Genomic DNA, 20859 nt, shown 5'->3' on the forward strand with positions numbered 1-20859 from the left:
GTATAGACTGTCTTATGGCTTGTAGATAGTAAAAGAAGAGGGAAGAATTTTCTTGAGAGAGAGACTTGTCAAAAGCAGCCTCAACCAAGAAAATCATTTTCGGTTAAAAAGAAATGACTTGTTAATGTGGAAAACAGAAAAATCATCTTTTTGTAAAAACTTGGATGGTATAAATGATCCTAGAGACCAACACTGGTCTGTTTTTGGCCTCAAGAGTGCAGATTTCTTGAGCCAGAGGTTTTCACAAGGCCTAACGTCACTGCAGTTTCTGTCAGGCGGCTGATACTGGATCATGCCTACACACTAATAAGTTCAACTGTGCATTCAGCAGACATTTACTGAGGATCTGCTCTATGCAAGAGGGCCAGAATACAAAATCAAAAAGCATAGTCTCCGGTTTGCAAGGAACCCATCACTGTTTGGAAGAAATAGACGAGATCAGTGAATGGTTGTGGTACAGAATGACACTTTTTTTTTTTTTTTTAAACATCAAGCACATCATTCATTGGAGCAATTGGATGTGCCTTGAAAGCCGATACAAAAAGGGGTCTGAGAGGATCTTAAGGTCTTTGGGGGTAGAAGTGGGGCTTCAGCTAGAACTTTAAAACCATCAGGAATTAATTTGGTAGGGAGAAGACATAGAAGGCAAAAGGAATCACATACATAAAAGCTCAGCAGCCCGAAGCCACGAACACACAGGGAGCTCTTCTTCAGGCTGGTGCCTATGGGACCTCACAAGGCACCTCGAGCAACACTGCTCCGGGACAGCATGAAGCGGGTAGACGAGTGCGGCAAGAGTTAAGGCCAGAAGACTGGCTGGCAACCAGTAAGAACTATCTTAGGAGCTAAACCAAGGCGTTTGAAGAGTTTTAAGCAGGGAATAGATGGGATCAGATTTCTGTTTTTAAAAGCTCTCTTGGAAGCACAGGGGAGGATGAATTGGAAAGGACCCGGCTAACGTGAGAAAGACTAGGAGCGGCAGATGCAGACAACCAGGTGAAAGGGGATAGGGAGAGGAGGCGATGGCTGTGCCACGGAGGGGCCAAGAGTCTAAGGACTCTGAGATGGAACCGATCAGCTTGGGTCGCCTGCTGGAAATGGGGTGGGGGAGAGGGGAGTCAGGACAGTGCCGAGGCTTCCGGTGTGGGGAGCGGACAGAGGAGGTTGTGATGTAATCAGTGAAGAGTGAAATGTACAAAGTGGATGTAGTGCTATGGTGCTAAAGCATTAAGAAGTGACTGGAAGAGGTGAGGTCAACCAGGAAAAGCTTTTTTTGGAAGGGGTGAGTTTTGAAACAAGGCTTGAAGAGGTTTGTGGTCATTTGCAAATAATTTCCTGACTATAATATTTAAAGCTTGTGCTTTAGAGAGAGTACTTCTTTCTAAAGTGGTCAGGTTATTTCATAAATGTCATCTCATGTATCCTCTTGGCTTTTCTGTGGGACGCATAAGGAACAGTATTGTCATCAGTGATCAGGAAACAGGGAGCAAGAGGAAATGTGCAAGCCACCTCAGGTGAGGGGAGGACAGAGCTCAGACTAGGAATGACATCTTCATCGTTACTTTCTTCTTAAACATGTGCTAGCTCTCATACATGATGCAGGAGAGTTAAGCCATCTGTAAATTTTCATAAAATACTCCTAGAATAAGTTACTGTCCGGTTCTAAGCTACCCAGTTATGCCATCTGATCTATACCCCAGCATTATGAAACATTTTCCCCAAAATGTGCTTTGAATTGAAATTCCAGTTCCCCACATGAAAACCTTGTTACCTTGACTTTTAAAGGTAGGACCCAAGAAAAAAAAGACATCCTCAAAATCCCAGCCAACCGAGTTCTCATAAACCCATCCTCCCAGAAAAGGTGACGCCTTTCCTTGACTAGGATAAGTTACAAGAGGACACTAGCACTATGTGAGTTCTGTCCAAACCTGGTTTGCACAGCAGGGGATCTGCTTGACCATTTCACCTTTTCTTTTACAAACAAAGCGAAAGATGCATTCTAACTACAGCCACCGGGGAATCATATAGGACAGTGACTTTATCATGAAAATAGTAGCTACATTTTCCCATTGCATCTAAGACGGCCCACCAGCTCAAAAACCACTTAAAATTAGTATGTTGCTTCAGGAACTGGCCTACTAGGAGGAGAGAAAGAAAATATGACCTTGGACACAAAGAGACAAATATACGTAGAGGAAAAAGCCTTTTGTTTTAAGACCTGTCAGCCTTTTGTTCTAAGGATTCAGATACAATTCTCTTTTTTTAGCCTCATTTTACAACCAGATGGATTCTGGCACAAAAGTGAGGTTGATTTGCTCAACTGAGGAAAGCCATTCACATTTGAGTGGCTGTGTGCCGCCTAGAGTGGCCCAGTGCCGCTGCGTGATGCTTTGCTGTGGTCGGTCTTTCCCACCACACCCTCTGGAGGGCAGGACCTCGGCAGGCTAAAGCCCCATACAGACTTGAGAATCCTCTCGCAAATGAAGTAGGGTTTTTTCTTTCCTTTGTGAGGCAAACTGGCAGGGAAAATACGATCTCAGACCAAAGGTTTCACTGGCAATTTAAACTGACAGTAAGTTAGAATGGGTTTTCCTCCTGTATTTGACCCATTTCTAAAAAGTAAATCAGGAATTTAAATAATGCTACATGTTGTGGCCACGCTGAAGTTACTATGACAGTGGAATTGGCAGAAATGGGGTCTTTCTCAGCTCAAAATTTTCCTGTGCTCAGGCTGGAAATGTTTGATGATGATTATTTCACACCTCTGCCAGACAGTGTGGTAAGTGCTTTATGAACATTTTTCTCATGTAATTGTTATAAGCCACTGTCCCAGGGAATATCATCCCTGGATCATGTCCAGAAGGAACTGAGGACGCGAGAGGTAAAATTCCCTACCCAAAGACCCTCCTAGTGAGGGGCCGGGCCGGTTGGAGGACTCAACCACTGTGTCATACTCCCCTTTCTGGAAAGTATCATCATCCCCTCAAATAGGCATATGGGTAAAAAGATTGGTAAAAAGATAATTTGGGGGGATCACCTAATACTAAATTACACTTTTTATTTTGTGTGGGAAATGCCTTGCATTTTCGTAATCTAAGGCCTTCGACTTGGCACAAAAGGAAAAAGGCTTCCAGAATCTCAGACAGCTCCCTGAGCCGCCCCCTCCAGGGTGGCAACCACCCTTTTTTTACTGACATATTCAGCTCCATGGAGTTTATTATTATATCTCTTATAAACTCGCCAGTCAAGGATATTGATTCTCAAATTGCCAAGGAATAAACTATCAAATCACCCAGCAGTTTTCTCACCAAGAAACTTTCTGAGACCGTGTCATAAAAATTCAAAAGCCGGGTTACGAAGGAACTACCTAGGGAGTTGCGCATTCCTTGTGCATGCCCAACAGTCACCGACTTTGCCCCTCGAGTCCTAATTCCCTCATCTCCCCAGCGAGGCACGGAAACAAACCTGTGGGTCTGAGTTGACAGCCACCACAATCAGGGGAGGAGCCTGGGAAGCCACACCCAGGCTCCCACAGAGACAGGCTTCTGGACCCCTGGACTTCCTACCAGAGGACCATGACTTTGGATTTTCTTTGGAGCAGAATTCTGAAGGAGCAAGTGAATGCAGAAGAGAAAATAAGAGGAACATTCTGAAGGTGTGGAAGCAGAATAGAGGTCCCCATCAGAGCAGAAGCCTTTTTCCGTTCACCCTGCCTCTCTGGCTCCTTCTGCACACAGCACAGGCAGCACGTGGGCCCCTTCTCCCACACCTCAGCAGAAGCAATTCAGTCAATAGTTCTCCTTCTCTGGTGGTTTCGCCTGGAGGTCAGAAGCCCTGCTTTTTACAAATACTTGCCACCTACTATTGTGCTTTTAGGTCTTTATTAGTGGATCGTGTATAAAATGTTGCATTTAATAAACTTGATTGAATCTCCAGGCCCTTTCTCAGAGTACTATAAATATCAAAAAACTGTCAAATAGGGTTTTTTTTCCCTATTGTGTAATTTTTATAAATGGATAGATAAACATGAATAAAATAACAGGGCACAAAGAAAAGGATTTTGTAAGGAAGTAAAAAGCCAACACTCTTTGTAAATTTCAGAACCGCTGCATGCCGTGCTTTACTTTGATATATCCTGCATTTATTACAAATGCAGCGTAAGGAAGTTTATTTCCCATGATCAACTGTTTTTCCAGGGGAAAAAACATATGTAGCCATACGTGTTGGTGTGCCTCAGTGTATCAGCCTGCAGTGTCAGGCTCTATAAGAAACAGAACTTGTGGTTGACTGCGAAGGAGCAAGTGCAGCTCGGAATAGGGCTGTGTGACTTGCTGCATGTTTCTAATCACCGTGGGGCAACACTTCCCGAAACGGGTCGGGCCGCTGCCTCCAGACCCAGAGCGGAACCGGTCAGTCCGTACTTGCCGATGGACTGAGAGTCACATGTAGAAATGGCACACCAGAAAATGTCTACCAATGGGAGAAAACAGCCCTGATTTGTAGTGTTTGGAGATCTCTACGGTACACATATTTTCACCATGGCCAATTTCAAGTTACTGATCTGATGCCACTGAACTTGAAGTTGGAAGAGGTGTGAGCGACCAGCACACAACTGGATCACTTGTGGCCTTCTTAATCAAGACCCCGGATTCCTTTTGAGAAAGTGAACAGCAAGGAAGTATACGGGATAATGCATGGGTTTGACCAGGTGACAAACACATTATTGTCAGTTTCCAGCTGTAATAATATGTGTAATGAGCTCACAGAGAGCTCCAGTTTCCTAGTGAATCCATAGTTGGCTCAGATTTCCTTGGGTGGCCATTGGTTCATATGGATACACTGACCATATTGCACAGATCAAAAGTCAGGATTTGAGACTGTAATGGGTGAGAATAGACTTATGGAGATAGAGAAACAAAATTTAAATCTGTGATTGTCTTTTTCAAATGTTCCAACAGTTATGGTTGTTGACTCCATGATGACAGGCACAGTTGTTCCTAGAGAGGACATCTTTGCTTTTAGAAGCAAAGCCATGGAGGATCACTGCAGAGAGGAGACCTTGATAACTCACAATAGCTTGTGTTTTCTGGATGAAAAATTAGGTCTTTAAAATAACCAACTATAACAGAGACTGATAATTTGAAATGAAATTGAAAGCACTTCATCAGAAATGCAAAGATGTACGACAACCATATCAATCCCGGACATCAGGATTTGGGCTGAGAACAGCTCAATTGGTAGAACGTCACCTACTGACTAGGCCAGTGTTGTTGTTTTGGTTTTTTTGTTGTTTTGTTTTTTACAAAAGTCATACTTTTTGGCATCACCTCTGAAGTCATGGGAAAGGAGGAGAAGTTAGCAGTCAGAAGAACTGTTTTTATATTTTGAGTGTCCTGGATAAAAGTCAATTTGCAGCCCATTTACAAGCATTTAGAAAACCTTCTGCAGTAATTAGGTAAGCTAGAACACCTTCTATATTGGTTAAGAAATCCAGTCTTGAGAAGAGCTTCTTAATTAGTCAAAAATCAACAGCAAGACTTATTTTTTTCCCCCAAGATAAATACCTAGTACCTTCCAATTCTATTGAGAAACAAACAAACAAACCCTAAAATGAAAAAGCCCGTTCCAAACATGTCAGCTACCATCTGAACCATTTCAGGTAGTCAAGTATGTAATGCATCGTATGAAAGTACGTCTCACTTGATTTCTTTCACTTTATTTTAACATCATCCCTAACGTCCCCTTTTCGTACATAACTCCAATAACAAGCCCCCAAAAGGCAATATAACAACCTTATCTCTACTGGTGTCTAGTTGGCACCAATCCGCCCTGACCTTAGACACAAGCCATTGTTAAGGGTATAACGCATTTACATATTTTGCAATAAAACATCAGTTATTTGCATTACTGTGTCAAGTTTTATTTGATTCTTTCACCTAAAAATGACTCATTTTCCTTTCTTGTATTTTAAAAACCAACTACTCTAAGCTTGTTTGAGAATAATCAAAAATTGCCCATTTAGCTAGAAGTCATTTTCTTTTCAAAAGGCAAATGTTATTTAATCTTTCAGCTGTTCATTGTGCCATCATAAATACTTTCTTTTCAGCACAGTTGTGGGGACTGAAATGAGCCCGCTAATTGCCTCCCATTCCGACTGACATGTGGTGGTTTAGTGGAAAGAGAACACAGCGGGGAGAAGGAAATAGAAGGCTGAGAAAATGAGAGCTAATTATTTTCCCTGCCTCATGTCAGGCTCTGTGTCAGCCTTGTTTTTACAAACTGGAAGGTTGAGCACTAAATAAAACAAACCGGCGTCATGTTTTTATATACTGGCAGTGTCATGGAAGCAGCTGCACATCTCAAAGACAATATAATGCCTGCGTTCGCATGGACACCATCTGACAGACACTGTGAGCCACGGCTAATGAGGACATCACAGTGGTGCCAAGTGAAAGGTGCTGAATTATGTATGATTCTTCATCAGTGCAGCAATAGTCTTGTACATCATTATGAGACATTGTTTTGCCGAACAGATTAAAACATTCTTAGTTCCAGACCCTGCAACCTATACGCGCTGAAAGAGGTTATTAATGGAATTTTTAGGGAGAGCTTCTTGTGGCCTTCTTTTGGGGCTGCAAAACAAATCTCGTGGGACAAAGCCGACAGGGGTCACGACACCGGACAGATAAAGAAGAGAAGCAAATTAACCGTACTTGCATTATCTCCTTTTTAAAGGCAGCATAATAAAATAGGGAGTAGCGGGCTTATCCGTAATGATAAAGAGCCCAGGTGCTCTCACGGGATGTTCCACTCTCCTGCCTTTCAAACAGCAGGTCCCCGCAGCTGAGCTGCATAATAGCGACGCGTGTGAAGGAGCCTTCGGAGGCCTAAATCATCAGCATCTTACTACTTTTAATACCAGCATGACCAACAGTTGTGCCGCATTTTTATTTCATCTTACGGTACTTCTCACGTTGTCCAACAGCACCTGCTAGGAAACTATTTCCCATTCGCCCCCTCTTGAATCTTAAAAAGTTTATTCCGACCTCTATTTTATATTTTTAAAATGTCTCCTCCGTACAGGCCTTCCTAAGGTGGGGGGTGCCTCTCTGCTCGAATCCTGAGCCATCTCTGGTGATTTGGCTTTTTCTCCATCCGTTGTGGGGGGAGGCAGGGGAAGGGTCTGGGGGTGGGTGGGGGAAGACCAAGATGGGATTTTAAAACTCAGTCTCTTTACCATTAGACTAGGCATGCCCAGGACCTAAATTCTGGCCCCGGCGCAGCTAAGTGACCTTGCCGCCAATCTCTGCACTTTTCTGAGCCTCAGTCTCCTCATCTGTAAAATGGAGATAGGGCTATCTACAACAGGGTAAGGCTGCAAGGATTAAGGAACGTGGACAAATTTCAAAACCACCATGCCGAGTGAAAGAAGCCAAATGAATAGAGATGCTTACTGTCAAGTTCCAACTTGGTCAGGTTCTAGAGCAGGCGAAATGAGTCTATGGTGATAGAAATGGGAAGGAGGAGACACCGTCACTTGTGTGGGGAACCCCCACTGGGAAGGGACATAAGGAGTCTTTCTAGGCCAGTGGGAATATCTAGTTTGTTTGGATGGGTACACTGGTGCATACAGTTGTCAAAATCCATTGATTGGTGCATTTAAAAATCAGTGCATTTTTGTTTGCAAAGTATACACCACCTCAATAAAAAAAAAAACACATCAGAATTTTTTTGTCTGTAATCTTCAGGTAGAAGTGATCTGTAGCAGCCTGAAAGCCTAATATGAGGTCTATTTCCCTCTGAAATATCCTGAATAATCTTGGCCCTAGGTTCTTTTAAGAGATACCTACAGTGCTCATATTTGAAAGAGAGAGTGAGCTATCTATCAACTGTTGTCTCTGAACTGCCTAGAACTTGAAACAATATTTAAAGTTAGTTTCTGTGCTCTCTTCCATCCCCTTTGCTATTTGTAAAATTTACCTCTATATGGATTTCTTTGTACTCCCTCCCACCTTTTTTTTTTGTCGTGGGAGGGAGAAGGGATGTCTATGTTTGGCATCACTTGTACTGGCTTGGAACTCCAAAGAATTTTAAACAGCTTGCAAAGAATGTAATAGCGATTTCTCACAAAGAGATACTTAATCTAGCATTAACTGAGTGTTGTTTAGGATTTCATCTTCACAGTGTTAAGAGTTTCTGTTTTACTTGGCCAGTAATCTTAATTCAGAAAATTTTTTAACATAATCGGCAATGCGGAAGTGGTACAAATGGAATGCTGTCTGCTCCTCCATTAACCACACTTGCTTCTAAAATTATCCAGGTATTTCAGTGGCTGCCCAGATAAATAGTGCATATCCTGGGCACCCAACAGCACTGTCATTTTTTTCATCAGTTTCAAGTGCAAAAACTCTGCTCTTCCCAACACAATTCCATTCAATTCTCATAGATCTGCACTAGAGGCAGACAATCCAGTTAGTGGAAAGGTTTGGGTGGCCATTTTTCTGCTGTTCCAGTGCTGTCCCAGGGCCCAGCACTGCTCCTGCCCCAGCACATTTTTCCTACTGATTAGTAGCATTCCCTCGAGATGTGCCTCAAGGTACAGATTTGAATAATGAGAATGTTCTCTTACGTGGAAATCTAGCTATGAAATAAAAATCCACAGTAGTCGGACCTGTCCCCACCATCTGCTTGTGCAACTGGGTGGGAGCAGGTTGTTTCTGGTTTGGAGAGTGGAAGTCATGCCTAGCCACACAGCCTAAGCCAGGGCTGGAGGAAAGTGTTGGTGATTCCAAGTACTGGCCAGATAAATCAAGGAAAGGAGCTTACAGTGGAATGGCAGCATCTGTGCTTTGAATAAGGATCTTTGTCAATAAGGGAGGAAAATTGGCTATGTTGGACTTATCCGAGAATCGGTATTTTGGCCTCTGCCATGGACACTTAACAAAGGAATTCCCCAAGATAATCTGGACTGTTTGTTGACTCTGGAAGGTGGAACTCGTCTGTACCGTGATTCTTACTTCCCTTAACCCATAACAAGGGAAAGTTCAAGCTTCAGAAAAGATGGAGAGTTTGGAAACCTGCTCATTACAGCAGCAAGAGACCACCTAGGATCAAGTCTGAGTGCCAGGGCTTGCTGTCTATGCGATCTTGCTCGAATTACCTTCTCTCTCTATGCTTCAGGTTCCTCGACAAGACAGGGCTCTCGGGCTGTCAACCACATGTCATAGCCATTTTCCTCCAGATATCCCCTGGTTCCTCCTGGTAGGGCTGCATCAGGATCTGTGGAAGCAGGAAAGGGCAGAACTGGTGTTATATAACCCACCTGTGTCAGAAGATATATGCTCCTTCCCTCTTCTATTTATTTCATAGGACGGTCTTTGTTAATTTGCCACTGGCCACACCTTCTTTTTTTGCAACACTGGTAATTCCCAGGCACCAGATTTCTTCAGTACCCTCTGGATCCCCAAACTCCTGCCCAAGTAAGATGCTTTGACCCAGCCTGCCTGCTCTGGCTGGATCCCTTTTCTAAACACACCGCACCATCTTGCCTGTCAAAGTGCACTTGACTCTGGCCCCATCCCAGTCTTAGACGGTTACCGGACCGTGGGCCGGCTAGTCTGATTAACTATACTGGAGCTGTGTTGGGGACTAATATTGGTAACAAGAATAATTATTGCTCCTTCCCAAGCTTCCTCATTTGGCTCGGCCCTGTGCTGAGTACTTTATTCACCTTACCTCACGTCATCTTCACACAACACAACAACCCACTTGTGTGTAAAAAAAACACTGAGATTCAAACAGGTTATATATTGGCTAAGGTTGCGGGGTGGGAAGTGACGAAACTGGGATTCCAGTTCAGGGAGCTGGAGGTCCAGTTGTCCTCTTTCACCTCATGCCCTGCCACGCCCCTAGTAACGGCTTACTGTGGACTCCTTTTCTATATGATTTCTATCTAACAATCATCAGCAACACTTTAAATTCTATTTAAAGTGCTGGCCAATTCCAAATGCCATTTCAGACTGCCAGGGGTGAAATGGTTTTGGAAAAGGAGTCCGTTGAGGCCCCTGTGGGCTCTGAGAATACAGAATTGCTGTCAGGATTGAGAGTTGTTCTCCAGACATCCACAGTGACTCTTGAATGTTTCCGATCCCCAAATCAATACCCACATTTCTGTCACTCACATCAACCAAAATCGATAGTTCACCCGGGTAAAAGTGAATGGTTTTTAAATCCGACCCCACATTCCCACTACCTGCTCCATCCCACTACCAAGAAACGGAAAAGGTAGCAATATTGCATGTAAGATTGCATATTAGGCTCATAAATATGCAGAATTGTTACTTTTAGTGATGTTACTGATGATTTAATTCACTTTACTGTTACTAAAACATTTTCAGTGATCGGCTGGTCAAGAACTCATAACATGGTGTCCTGTCTCAGTTGGGTCCTGTGGAATTCAGTACCTTGCTCAAATCCTGGTAGTTGTGAGCAGCGCTCATTGAAACTTAATGACCCAGTGGGATACCTGAGGGTGAGAAGAAATGGGGCAGAATTCAAAGAATTCCATGACTTTATTTGTGGGTTACTTTTCTTAACTAGGCAATGATGAAATCCTAGATGCCCTGAAAAAAAAAACACAAAACAACAACAAAAAAAAAACCAAAAACAATCCTACATGCCCTGAAAACAAAAAACAAAAACAACAAAAACAACCTAGCAATTATATCAGAGCACTGACAGATGAAGTTAATAATTTAGATGAACACTGCATATTCTTTTCCTTTCCCACCCAGCCTTATAATTTAATGCAATGGATAATGCCCCCTCCACCTTGGCTTATAATGCCTTTGAGTATCATTTTATTGCTTCGGCACTATCTTTTATGGTTCAGGTAAAAGCCTTTCTTTCAGAAAAGAAAAAACATTTGAAAAGTAAAAGGTCTGTCGCCCTGTTACGGGGATCCTTGTTTTTTCAAGTTGGACTCTGGGGACCAGGAAAGCAGTTGCTGTAGGGGAGGACCTGTCACCGCCACTTGCTTTTTCAGTTGTATTAGCAAAGTCTTCCTTGGTCCTTCTCCCACTTGCTGGTTGCTGACGGCTGGTCCCACGGTGGAGCTATGAGAACCATCCAGTGAGTACGTCCTGCCACCCACTCCTCCAAATTTGGAGCCAGGCAGCCTGTGCGGTTAGTATTATAATCCCACCTCTACCACTTACTGGCCAGGAAGCCCCAGTAAAGTTCCTTATTTATCTGAGCCTCATTTTTCCTCCTCTAACGGGAGAGCAAACCTAACTTGCAGGGTTACTGTGGGTATCACACGAAAGAGTGCCATGTAAGTATCCAGCAGTGTGCCTGGAGCAGATGAAGCGGTCGACAAATATGAGTTCCCACCTGTCAGCCCCTTCTCCACAGAGAGCTGCTCTGCGCATGCGCGCAGGAGGGGTGATGATGGGCCTAAGGTCACGAGAGTTCTTGGGCTATGACTAGGAGAATGGAGCAGAGGGAACTGGCTATTTCCACACAACCTGGGGTCTTTCATTTGATTTGACTCGCTTCATTCCAAAGCTGGATAGGCAAAAGAAGACACCAGTAAAATTCATCTTTTCTAAGGCTTTTTATTCTAGCCACTGTGTGAGGAGACTCTTGCCATTTCAGAGAAGAGCAATCATGACTCCAAATGGCCATTATCCTGCCCATTTACCTCAGGGCCCACGTTGCCAGGGGAGCAGCGGCTCCAAAACAAAGCAATACTGAGAGATTTGTCCATTCTAAGCAACTCATTTGACTTATGTTGGTCAAGAGCTCGGTTTTCACATTGTTGAATAGCCTTTTTCCTTCACTAATTGGCTCTCCATCTTGTGAATGTGGCTGGGCAAAGAGGGTCACTCCCCTCAGGCGTGGTCCCTGCTTGGTTCTGCAATTTGTCTAGAAGCTTTCGTAAAACACTGAGCTCCCCCAGCCCTCTGCTGAAGCCAACAGGTTTTCAACAGCCTCTTTGTTAGTGTTTTTCCGCAATCATTTTGTCTGAGCTTGCTCAGGAGACATTCCAGGTCTACTCCTATGAGAGCGTTATCCAGTTTCAGCATGTAGGGCGCTCAGTACATTGTCCTTAACCTCTCAGAATCCTTCATTCTTCAAATAACATGAGCGAAGGTGAATTTATGGCCCAGGAGTCCAGTTTGGTGCAAAGACATAGCTTATGTTTCCTTTGAATTGCACACACAGTGTTTGTCCCCCCACGTTTTCGTTATTATTCATACAGCAAAGAAAAAGTATTTATAAGGGATCCTCCTGTACCCACTTCCTATATTCAGCCATTAACATTTTATTCTGCTTGCCTTATTGCATATCTGTCTATAAATCACTCCAGCCATATATCAATTCTTATTTTTGATGCATTTCAGAGTAATCTGCAGACATCAGTATACTTCCTCCTAAACACTTCAGAATGCTAGAGTTCAATAAGTACACCATCTTAAGTATACATTCGCTGAGTTTTGACACGTGTGTATGCCTCTGTAACCCAAAACCCTATACACAGAGTAGTAGCACCCCTAGAAAGTCTCACCACGTCCCTTCTCAATCAATCCCCATCTGCAGAAGCAACCCCTTTTCTGAATGTTTTCTACCATGGATTGGTTTTCTCTGTTCTAGAATGTCATCTAAGTGGAATCCTTAGTATGTTCTTTTTTTTTATGAGACTTCTTTCACTCACTGTCCCGTTTCTGAGATTTATCTGTGTTGTTGCATGCATCAGTGGTTTATTCCTTTGTGTTGCTGAGTAACATTCCATTTTACAGATACATCATGGTTCATCCATTCTCCTAAGGATGAACACTTGGTCTGTTTCTACACTTTGCTGGGCTGGGGTGGGGGTGGGGGGGCGGTGATGGTGGCTATTACGATAAAGCTGCTCAGAACAACACTAAGACTTTTTTATTCCTCTTGGATAAATACCTAGGACTTGAATTTATGGTCATCAAATAGGTATTACATTTATACATACAGATACAGGTTTATAATAAATTGCCAAAACTCTCCCCAAAATGATTGTATCATTTTCACTCCCACCAGCAATCTAGTAGCTCCAAATCCTGGCCAGCATTTGATGTTATCAATCTTAGCCATTTGGTGTTATCTCATTGTGGTGACATTTTATTTATTTATTTAAGATTTTATTTATTTATTTGACAGACAGAGATCACAAGTAGGCAGAGAGGCAGGCAGAGAGAGGGGCAAGCAGGCTCCCTGCTGAGCAGAGAGCCTGATGCGGGGCTGGATCCCAGGACCTTGAGATCATGACCTGAGCCAAAGGCAGAGGCCTAACCCACTGAGCCACCCAGGTGCCCCTGATTGTGGTGACATTTTAATTCACATTCCCCGACTAATGATGTAGGGCACTTTTTCACTATGGTTTTACTGAAAGTTTAATTAACATCATTTAAAAAAATCTAGAGGCTTCATATAAAAATCCAGATGTCCAGGGGCGCCTGGGTGGCTCAGTGGGTTAAAGCCTCTGCCTTCGGCTCGGGTCATGATCCCAGGGTCCTGGGATCGAGCCCCGCATCGGGCTCTCTGCTCCGCAGGGAGCCTGCCTGCTTCCTCCTCTCTCTCTGCCTGCCTCTCTGCCTAGTTGTGATTTCTCTCTGTCAAATAAATAAAAATAAAAATAAAAAAAAATCCAGATGTCCAGCTTTTCATGAAACCTCAAAGGACCTAGCAAGACTGAGCTCATATTCCCACGTGGGGACAATCAACAGAAGCTGAGTGGTGGCTGTCCCTTTAGGGCAGATGCCTTTTAGACCCCCCAGAATCCTAACCCTTCCATAATTCCCCAGCACATGGGCCAGTTATCAGTCACCATCTATCACATTTGCAGTTTTCCTTCCTGTTAAGAGGGAAGTGAACTATTTCTTGAGCCCATATTACTATCAATACTGGAAAAGTGAAAGTTAGATCTAAGAGGGCCTTATATTTCAAAATGGGAAGTCCACATTTCTTTGTGTGAATGAAAAAATATTCCAACAATGTTTAGTATGTAAATTAAGTGGGTCTACTTTGAAAGATTACAGTTTAGGGCTTTATAATGAAATTGCCTGGCTTTATTCATTTTTATTATCTGCCTGGCTCCTTTAGGATTTTGAGTTTGTAAGTCACTTGATAGAACATTTACACTGGTGAATTATGTCTCATGACTGCACTAACTGGGAGTTATTTAGATATATAAAGAGATGTAATTTCATGTCCTTTTCTCAAAAAAAGGAAAAAAAAACTTTTGTAATATCTCATTCAGAAAACTTAATGTGTTATAAAGTACTGAGACTAAAACAAATGGTTTCGCTTTCTGAAATTTCTATAATTTTGCTTTTAATTCCAGGATTGTAAGTGGAAAATGTATATGGAGATGGATGGGGATGAAATTGCAATAACCTATATCAAAGATGTGACATTCAACACTAACCTACCCGATGCAGAGATTTTAAAGATGACAAAGGTAGGGTTCTATTTACAGCTTAAAAGCTTTTTTGAATTCACAGATATCAAACAAAGACATTAAAATCCCCCAGCAGTGTGCTTTTGTACTTGTCGACGTTCACATCAGCTCGGCCTCAAGCTGGCTGTTGAAAGGCACATTTTATTTAGCAGATTGAGATCATAATAGTTTTTTGTTAAAATTCCACTTATGCTGTGTGAACTAAAAAGTACTACCAAAAAAGTGTCCTTTAATTTTTTTTTTTTAAATTTTCTTCTTTATTTCTTTATACTTACTCCATCACTTACTAAAGGAAAGGAAATGGCATCATGAAAATATTTACCTCAACTTTGGGGTCATTTTAAACTTTGAAAAACTTGGAAGGTGGAAAGCCTTCTTGGTTGTCTTCAATTTCTTGAAGGACCAAGAGGAGGTTAGTCATGAGGCATGTGTTGACGCTTTCTTGGCTTCTTTGAGTTCATACCTCTGGTCAGAGAATACCTCAGTGGTAGAAGTACATGCATTAAAACACAGAAGACAGACTCAGAGAAATGCTTAGCTTCTCCTCAAAATGGGGGGGGGGGGGGCGGGGAATCCAGTTCTGTGCCACTAATACTGAAAAAACACAGATGAGACTTCAATAGTAGAAGGTCAACAACTCAGGCAAATAACCATGATATCCATTGGACATTCACTCAAAACTTCACATAAGCTATTCTTGAGTATACTATGAACAGTATATTTGGTTTCAGTAAAGAAAATGGGGTTTGTAGCAAAGAAGAACCTGGGTGCAAACACAAGTGGGGAAGTGAAGAGTCTTCAAAGCCACAGCATTAGACTTGCAAATGTGTTCCTTCCTAAGCATAAGATTGCTAAGCATCCAAGTCCTTTTAATTTACAAGTGTATTCATCAAGTCGATTGATTTGATATTCATTGTTGGAATCTTCTGAGTAACTAGGAGTTATTTCAGTGGTGTTATTTATCTGTAAAGGTTATGCTCTGGTTTTAACTTTCCCTGATTTTGTTGGGACATATTATGATGTCTTGAAGACCGGACAGATGCTTGCTCTGTACCCCCCAACCTATGCCATTTAAAAGCAAGATCATAGTCCCTGCCTGCTAACAGAAGGAATCTGCTCACAGCAAAAATGACAGGGTAGAGTTGTAAACCCAAATACAGGTGTTTCTGGTATAATGCCACATATGCAGTCCCAAAGAAACACATCTTCTGCAACATCATACACCAATATTAACCAGGGTTGGAGGAAAGATAGGATTGGGGCAGACCATTCAAAATCTGTAGAACTTTTTAACACCAACAGCATCCTAACAATCCTCATTTTAAAAAGAAAAGAAAAAAAAAAAGGGCCCTGTTAAATCTCTACTGCATGTGCTTTGTACCCATCTCAAGCCCAGTTGGTCATTTGTAACCTTAAAGCTAGAATGAAGGGGTGGAGGGTGGTTAAGAGAGTGGAGATTCACTTACAATAAAGACCATTTTCATCAAAACTAAAATAGGATCCAAGGTGTCAGGGTGCAAAAAGTTTTCTTCTACCCTTCTAAGTTCTTCGGCTGGTCTGCTAATTAAAGTGACCTAAGACAGATTAGCAGGAGAAGAATTTAATTTTGTGCACACAGGAGCCCCAAAGATAGGAGACTCAAGGGCAGATCAGGCTGTTGGGGCTTATGTGCCATCCTGAACTGAGGAATGAGCCAGGGGCCTGGGGCTTCAAAGGGGAGGAAGGCAATTCACAGGAAGATAAGAAGAGCAGATGTTTGATAATTAGAAGCTTGCCGAGCCATGCAGATAGGTCTTTCAGATAAAAAGTTATCTCTGATAATAGCTCACTTTCTCAGCCAGGTGCCCTATCTAAATTCTTCTAGGCAGTTACAGGAGAGGTAAAAGTTTTCCTTGAGGCTGCTGGGTTTTGATGGCCTTTAGCTAAAAATACAATACATATGCCACAGAGACATGTTTTGGGGTGACATATTCTTCCCTTGAAAGGCACAGGCTTCTTCATGAATCCTTTGTTTTAACACAGTGGGGGAAATATCGCCACATCTGCACACACAGCCTGGCAGCTGGATAGCCAGAAACGGGGAAAAGTCAAGGAGTTGTTGAAGCCCCTAGCTCAGCTACTGCTTGCGCTCAAGGAAGGCACATTGGGGTCTAAATTGTTAAGGCTTTCTCTTAAACATGAGAAAGCTTTCTACAGATACTGTAAAACATTACAGGAATAATGGCCTACTGATAGAATTGAGTGATATACCAGAGAAGAGAAGACTGTGGCACTAAGACTGTTTATAATTATAGAAAAAAAGGTCTTATGAAAACCAACATCCAAAACGTTAGCCTGTTGTGAGTCATCACATGCGAACCAACAACAGGACTTTCACGAAAATCTGTCATTATGCCCTATTTGCCAATTGCATATGGCGCAGCTGGCCTCAAAGATACATGCTGTAGCAGGGCAGGCTCTACACCATCCTAACTTTTGTTTTTCAGCCCCCATTTGTAATGGAGAAGTGGACTGTAGGAATAATGGAAAATCAGACTGTAGAATGCACTGTCACCTATGAGGTAAGCTTGGTGTTGGGGAGGGGTGGGGTGCTGGTGGCTTTACCATCAGTTTCTCAGTGGGAATTTATTTGCTCCCTCCCAGGACTCAAAATTGGAAGAGAAACTATTTAAGCAACATGAATATGGGAAGATTAACATAATTACTCTAACAAAATGTTGGTAGGCAAAGAGAACAGGATATTCTCACCCGATAAAGATTCAGGGAGTAATTCATCCATTCATCAGTTAATGACTGAACATCTTCTACATGAAACGTAACGTGTTAGGAACTGGGGGAGACCAAACAATGACCAAAACAGTGCTTTGTCTTCTTGGCGCTTAGAGTTTAGGGGTGAAGATAGATCAACGATTCGTCACAAGGATGGAGCACAACTGCTACCACCACCTGGCAGGCAGGAGATCGATCATCAAAAACAGATTCTATCGATTTTATATATAGAAAAATAGAAAAACTGACACTTAAAGAAAATATGCTATTAAAATTAAAATTTGGGGCACCTGGGTGGCTCAGCTGTTAGGTGTCTGCCTTCAGCTCGGGTCATAATCCCAGGGTTTTGGGATAGAGCCCTGCATTGAGCTCCCTGCTCAGGAGGAGACCTGCTTTTCCCTCTCATAATCCCCCTGCTTGTGTTTCCTCTATCTCTGCCAAATAAATAAAATCTTTTTTAAAAAAAATTAAATTGGGTCACCTGGGTGGCTCAATGGGTTGGGCCTCTGCCCTCGGATCGAGCCCCACATTGGGCTCTCTGCTTGGTGGGAAGCCCGCTTCCTCTCTCTGCCTGCCGCTCTGCCTACTTATGATCTCTTTCTGTCAAATAAATAAATAAAATCTTTTTAAAAATTTAATTAAAATTCGTACATTTAGCAAATACCTACTGACAGTTCCTATTCTAGGATTAGTAGAGACTAAATCTATATTCTCTCTTGAGGTTTATATTCCAGTGGGAAGAGACTGATAATAAGTAGGTAACAAATATGTTGAGAGTGGTAAGTGGTAACCAGAAAATAGTGAGACTTGGGACATAAGACTGGGTGGTTAGGGTAGGCCTTTCCTCTGAGGAGGAGGCAGCAAGAAAAGGCAGCAGAGGAAGGCAAGCTCAAGGTCCTGAGGCACAGAGGACAATGACAAGGGGGTAGGCAGGATGAGTCAGAAAGCTTCACGGGGTCACAGTGAGGAGTCTGGATTTACTAAAAACACAACAGGAAGCCAATGGAGTGTTTTAAGCACTCTACTGCTTAAAGTAGCATGATTACATTTTTAACGTTAGCAATATCTTCATGGCTGGTGGGACACCCACTTTACAAGGTAGAAACCCTGCAGAAACAGGGTGGAGGGGAAGAAGTAAGGCACAGAGTCTTGTCACACACAGATATATTAGCATGCATCTGCCCTCCAAAAGACATGTGTTTCATTCTTTCCCTCAGTTACTCATTCAGGAAACATTTCGTAAGGGTTAACCATGACCTAGGCACTGTAACAGAAGCTTACACCTGTTTTCTTGCATTAACCTTGCACCAGTACTGAAAGACAGGCAGCATCAGCTTCATTCAGCAGCTAGGGAAAACTGGCTCAGAGAGATGGAAGAAGTCCTGTGGTCGGGGTCGTCAGTGACCATCAGTGGAGTCACGGCCGGGTTCTCTAACTGGGAATGCAGTTCCCACTCTTTCCCAGTTGTCCTACTCGTTCTCTTCCCAGCAGTAGGATGAAGGAAATCGGTCTCAGATGGGACTCCATGCACTGCTGCGCTGTGACGGTCTTCTGAGTTGCCAGCTTGGCTTGGATGCAGCATTACAAATCCAAAGCCGGGCCACTCCTCTTGCCTGGGGTGACCTGATGCTGGAAAGTGACGAGCATTACAGCAGTTACTTATCCTCGCCAGCCGACGAGCACAGCTTGTCAGAGAGGAGGTGCCTGAGAAACAGCATTAATTGTCCAAATGTTGCCTGTAGGACACAAAACTTAATGAGAGCTGTTGATTGGACTCTAGGCTATTCTGGAATCTGTTGACCCATCCCCGCTGTGCAGGACAAGCCATCTCTTTAGCCACTGAACCGTTCTAACAGCCAGATTTCATCTCTGCCTGCCTTAGTTGTAGAGACAAACCACCCGCAATTCTTTTCTTCTTTTCTCTTTCTTCTCCTTCTTCCTCCTCCTCATGGTCTGTGAGGATGTGCTACTTGTGTTTGTAATGGTCACTTCAGAGATTTTTTAAACATATTTTCATAACCGTAATGAAGCCTGAGAGGCTCTTGAACCTGATTCATGACATCTGGTGATGAAGGGTTTCAGAACGAGAAGGTGGTATGTCTTGGATCTGGTGTCCTCTCCTTTTTCTAGGCGCTATTCTTTTTTTTTTTTTTTTTAAGATTTTTTGTATTTATTTGACAGAGATCACAAGTAGGCAGAGAGGCAGGCAGAGAGAGTGGGGGGGAAGCAGGCTCCCTGCTGAGCAGAGAGCCCGATGCGGGGCTCGATCGCAGGACCCTGGGATCATGACCCGAGCCGAAGGCAGAGGCTTTAACCCACTGAGCCACCCAGGCGCCCCATCTAGGCGCTGTTCCTAACTCCCTATCCTGTCTCACTTTTGCGCCTGTTACTGTGCACCCTCCGTGGGATAATTAGTCCACCACGCTGCCCACAGTCACCCAGTTACCCGGATGATCTGAGGCGGTTGTGGGCAAAATAGTGGTCAGATGTTTATGTTTTCAGAGCTGTCTTCAAGTGCCTAAAACAGAAGAAATCATTTTTCGTTTCTCGGTAAACAAAAAGGTAAGTTGAGATTTGCCAAATAGAATACATTCTGAGGGAAGACAACCACGTTTTGGACTACTCTGTAATCCACTAAGGACTAAAGTGGTTACATCATAGTACCATATTTAGGCCCACTGTACAAATACCTCACATAGGGCATTATGATAATAGTGTTCTAAGGAATGAACTCAAATGACATGATAACCTGATTTTCTTTTCTTCCTATAAAATAAACATGAGCACTGGGTCGTGAGTTTCTCTCTCTCTCTCTCTTTTTTATTTATCAGAGTGATGTCCGAGCTCCAAAGAGCACGAAGCATGTCCACTCAATTCAGTGGAGCAGAACGAAACCTCAGGATGAAGTGAAAGCTGTCCAACTTGCCATTCAGACGTTACTCTCCAACTCAGAGGGCAACTCTAGAAGCAGGTCTGACTCAAGTAAGTTAGATGTGTGCTAGACTCCAAAAACTTCAATATCAAATTTTCATACCCGGGATAAGTGCCAGCCTGTGAATAGACATAGATTTCTAATATAAGACTTCCTTCTTTTATTTTTAGAATATTGGTTTTATAAACAGACGATATGCACAGTAGTATTTATGGACTTATAAGTGAGCATATCACAAGAAATTTCAGTATTTGGATAACTGTAACAAAAGATGAAAATTAATGATTATGTTATATTGGTAAATAAGAATATATATGTATATTTATACACATGCATAAATTTAGTTTCCAAAACTGTAGACCGCGATATGAATCTTGTGTGTCCAGCAAACATTCGTATGAAGCCAGTGGTATCATTGGGGCAATTTCTTGAGTCCTGAACAGGACGGATACATCAGAGTGGAAGAATGGTGGGGGAAGGGAGGGAGGAAGGAAGGAGAGGAGGAGAGGGAGAAAAAAAGGTAAGGAAGGATAGAGAAAGAGAAAACATGAAATGTGTATGATGGAGCGTGGTGACACTAATTACAGATGCTATACTGAAACAGATTAGAAATTACATAGGGGAAGGCCAGCTGACTTACTGTTAAATTGGTCATTATTTGGTA

The 20859-nt window shown here is 42.8% G+C and overlaps 1 protein-coding gene across 3 annotated transcripts in view; it reads left to right on the top strand.

Annotated features, from left to right (window-relative positions):
• The window catches only part of MAP3K20 (mitogen-activated protein kinase kinase kinase 20), a 179548-nt gene that overhangs the window by 153201 nt on the left and 5488 nt on the right, over positions 1-20859 (top strand). For all 3 annotated transcript variants that reach the window (XM_046018301.1, XM_046018299.1, XM_046018300.1), the window contains exons 17-19: positions 14378-14494; positions 16981-17055; positions 20095-20245. In XM_046018301.1, the coding sequence (XP_045874257.1) occupies positions 14378-14494; positions 16981-17055; positions 20095-20245 (343 nt within the window). The remainder of the gene's footprint in view (positions 1-14377; positions 14495-16980; positions 17056-20094; positions 20246-20859) is intronic.

The sequence above is a fragment of the Meles meles genome, chromosome 9, assembly GCF_922984935.1.
Source record: "Meles meles chromosome 9, mMelMel3.1 paternal haplotype, whole genome shotgun sequence".
Taxonomy (NCBI): domain Eukaryota; kingdom Metazoa; phylum Chordata; class Mammalia; order Carnivora; family Mustelidae; genus Meles; species Meles meles.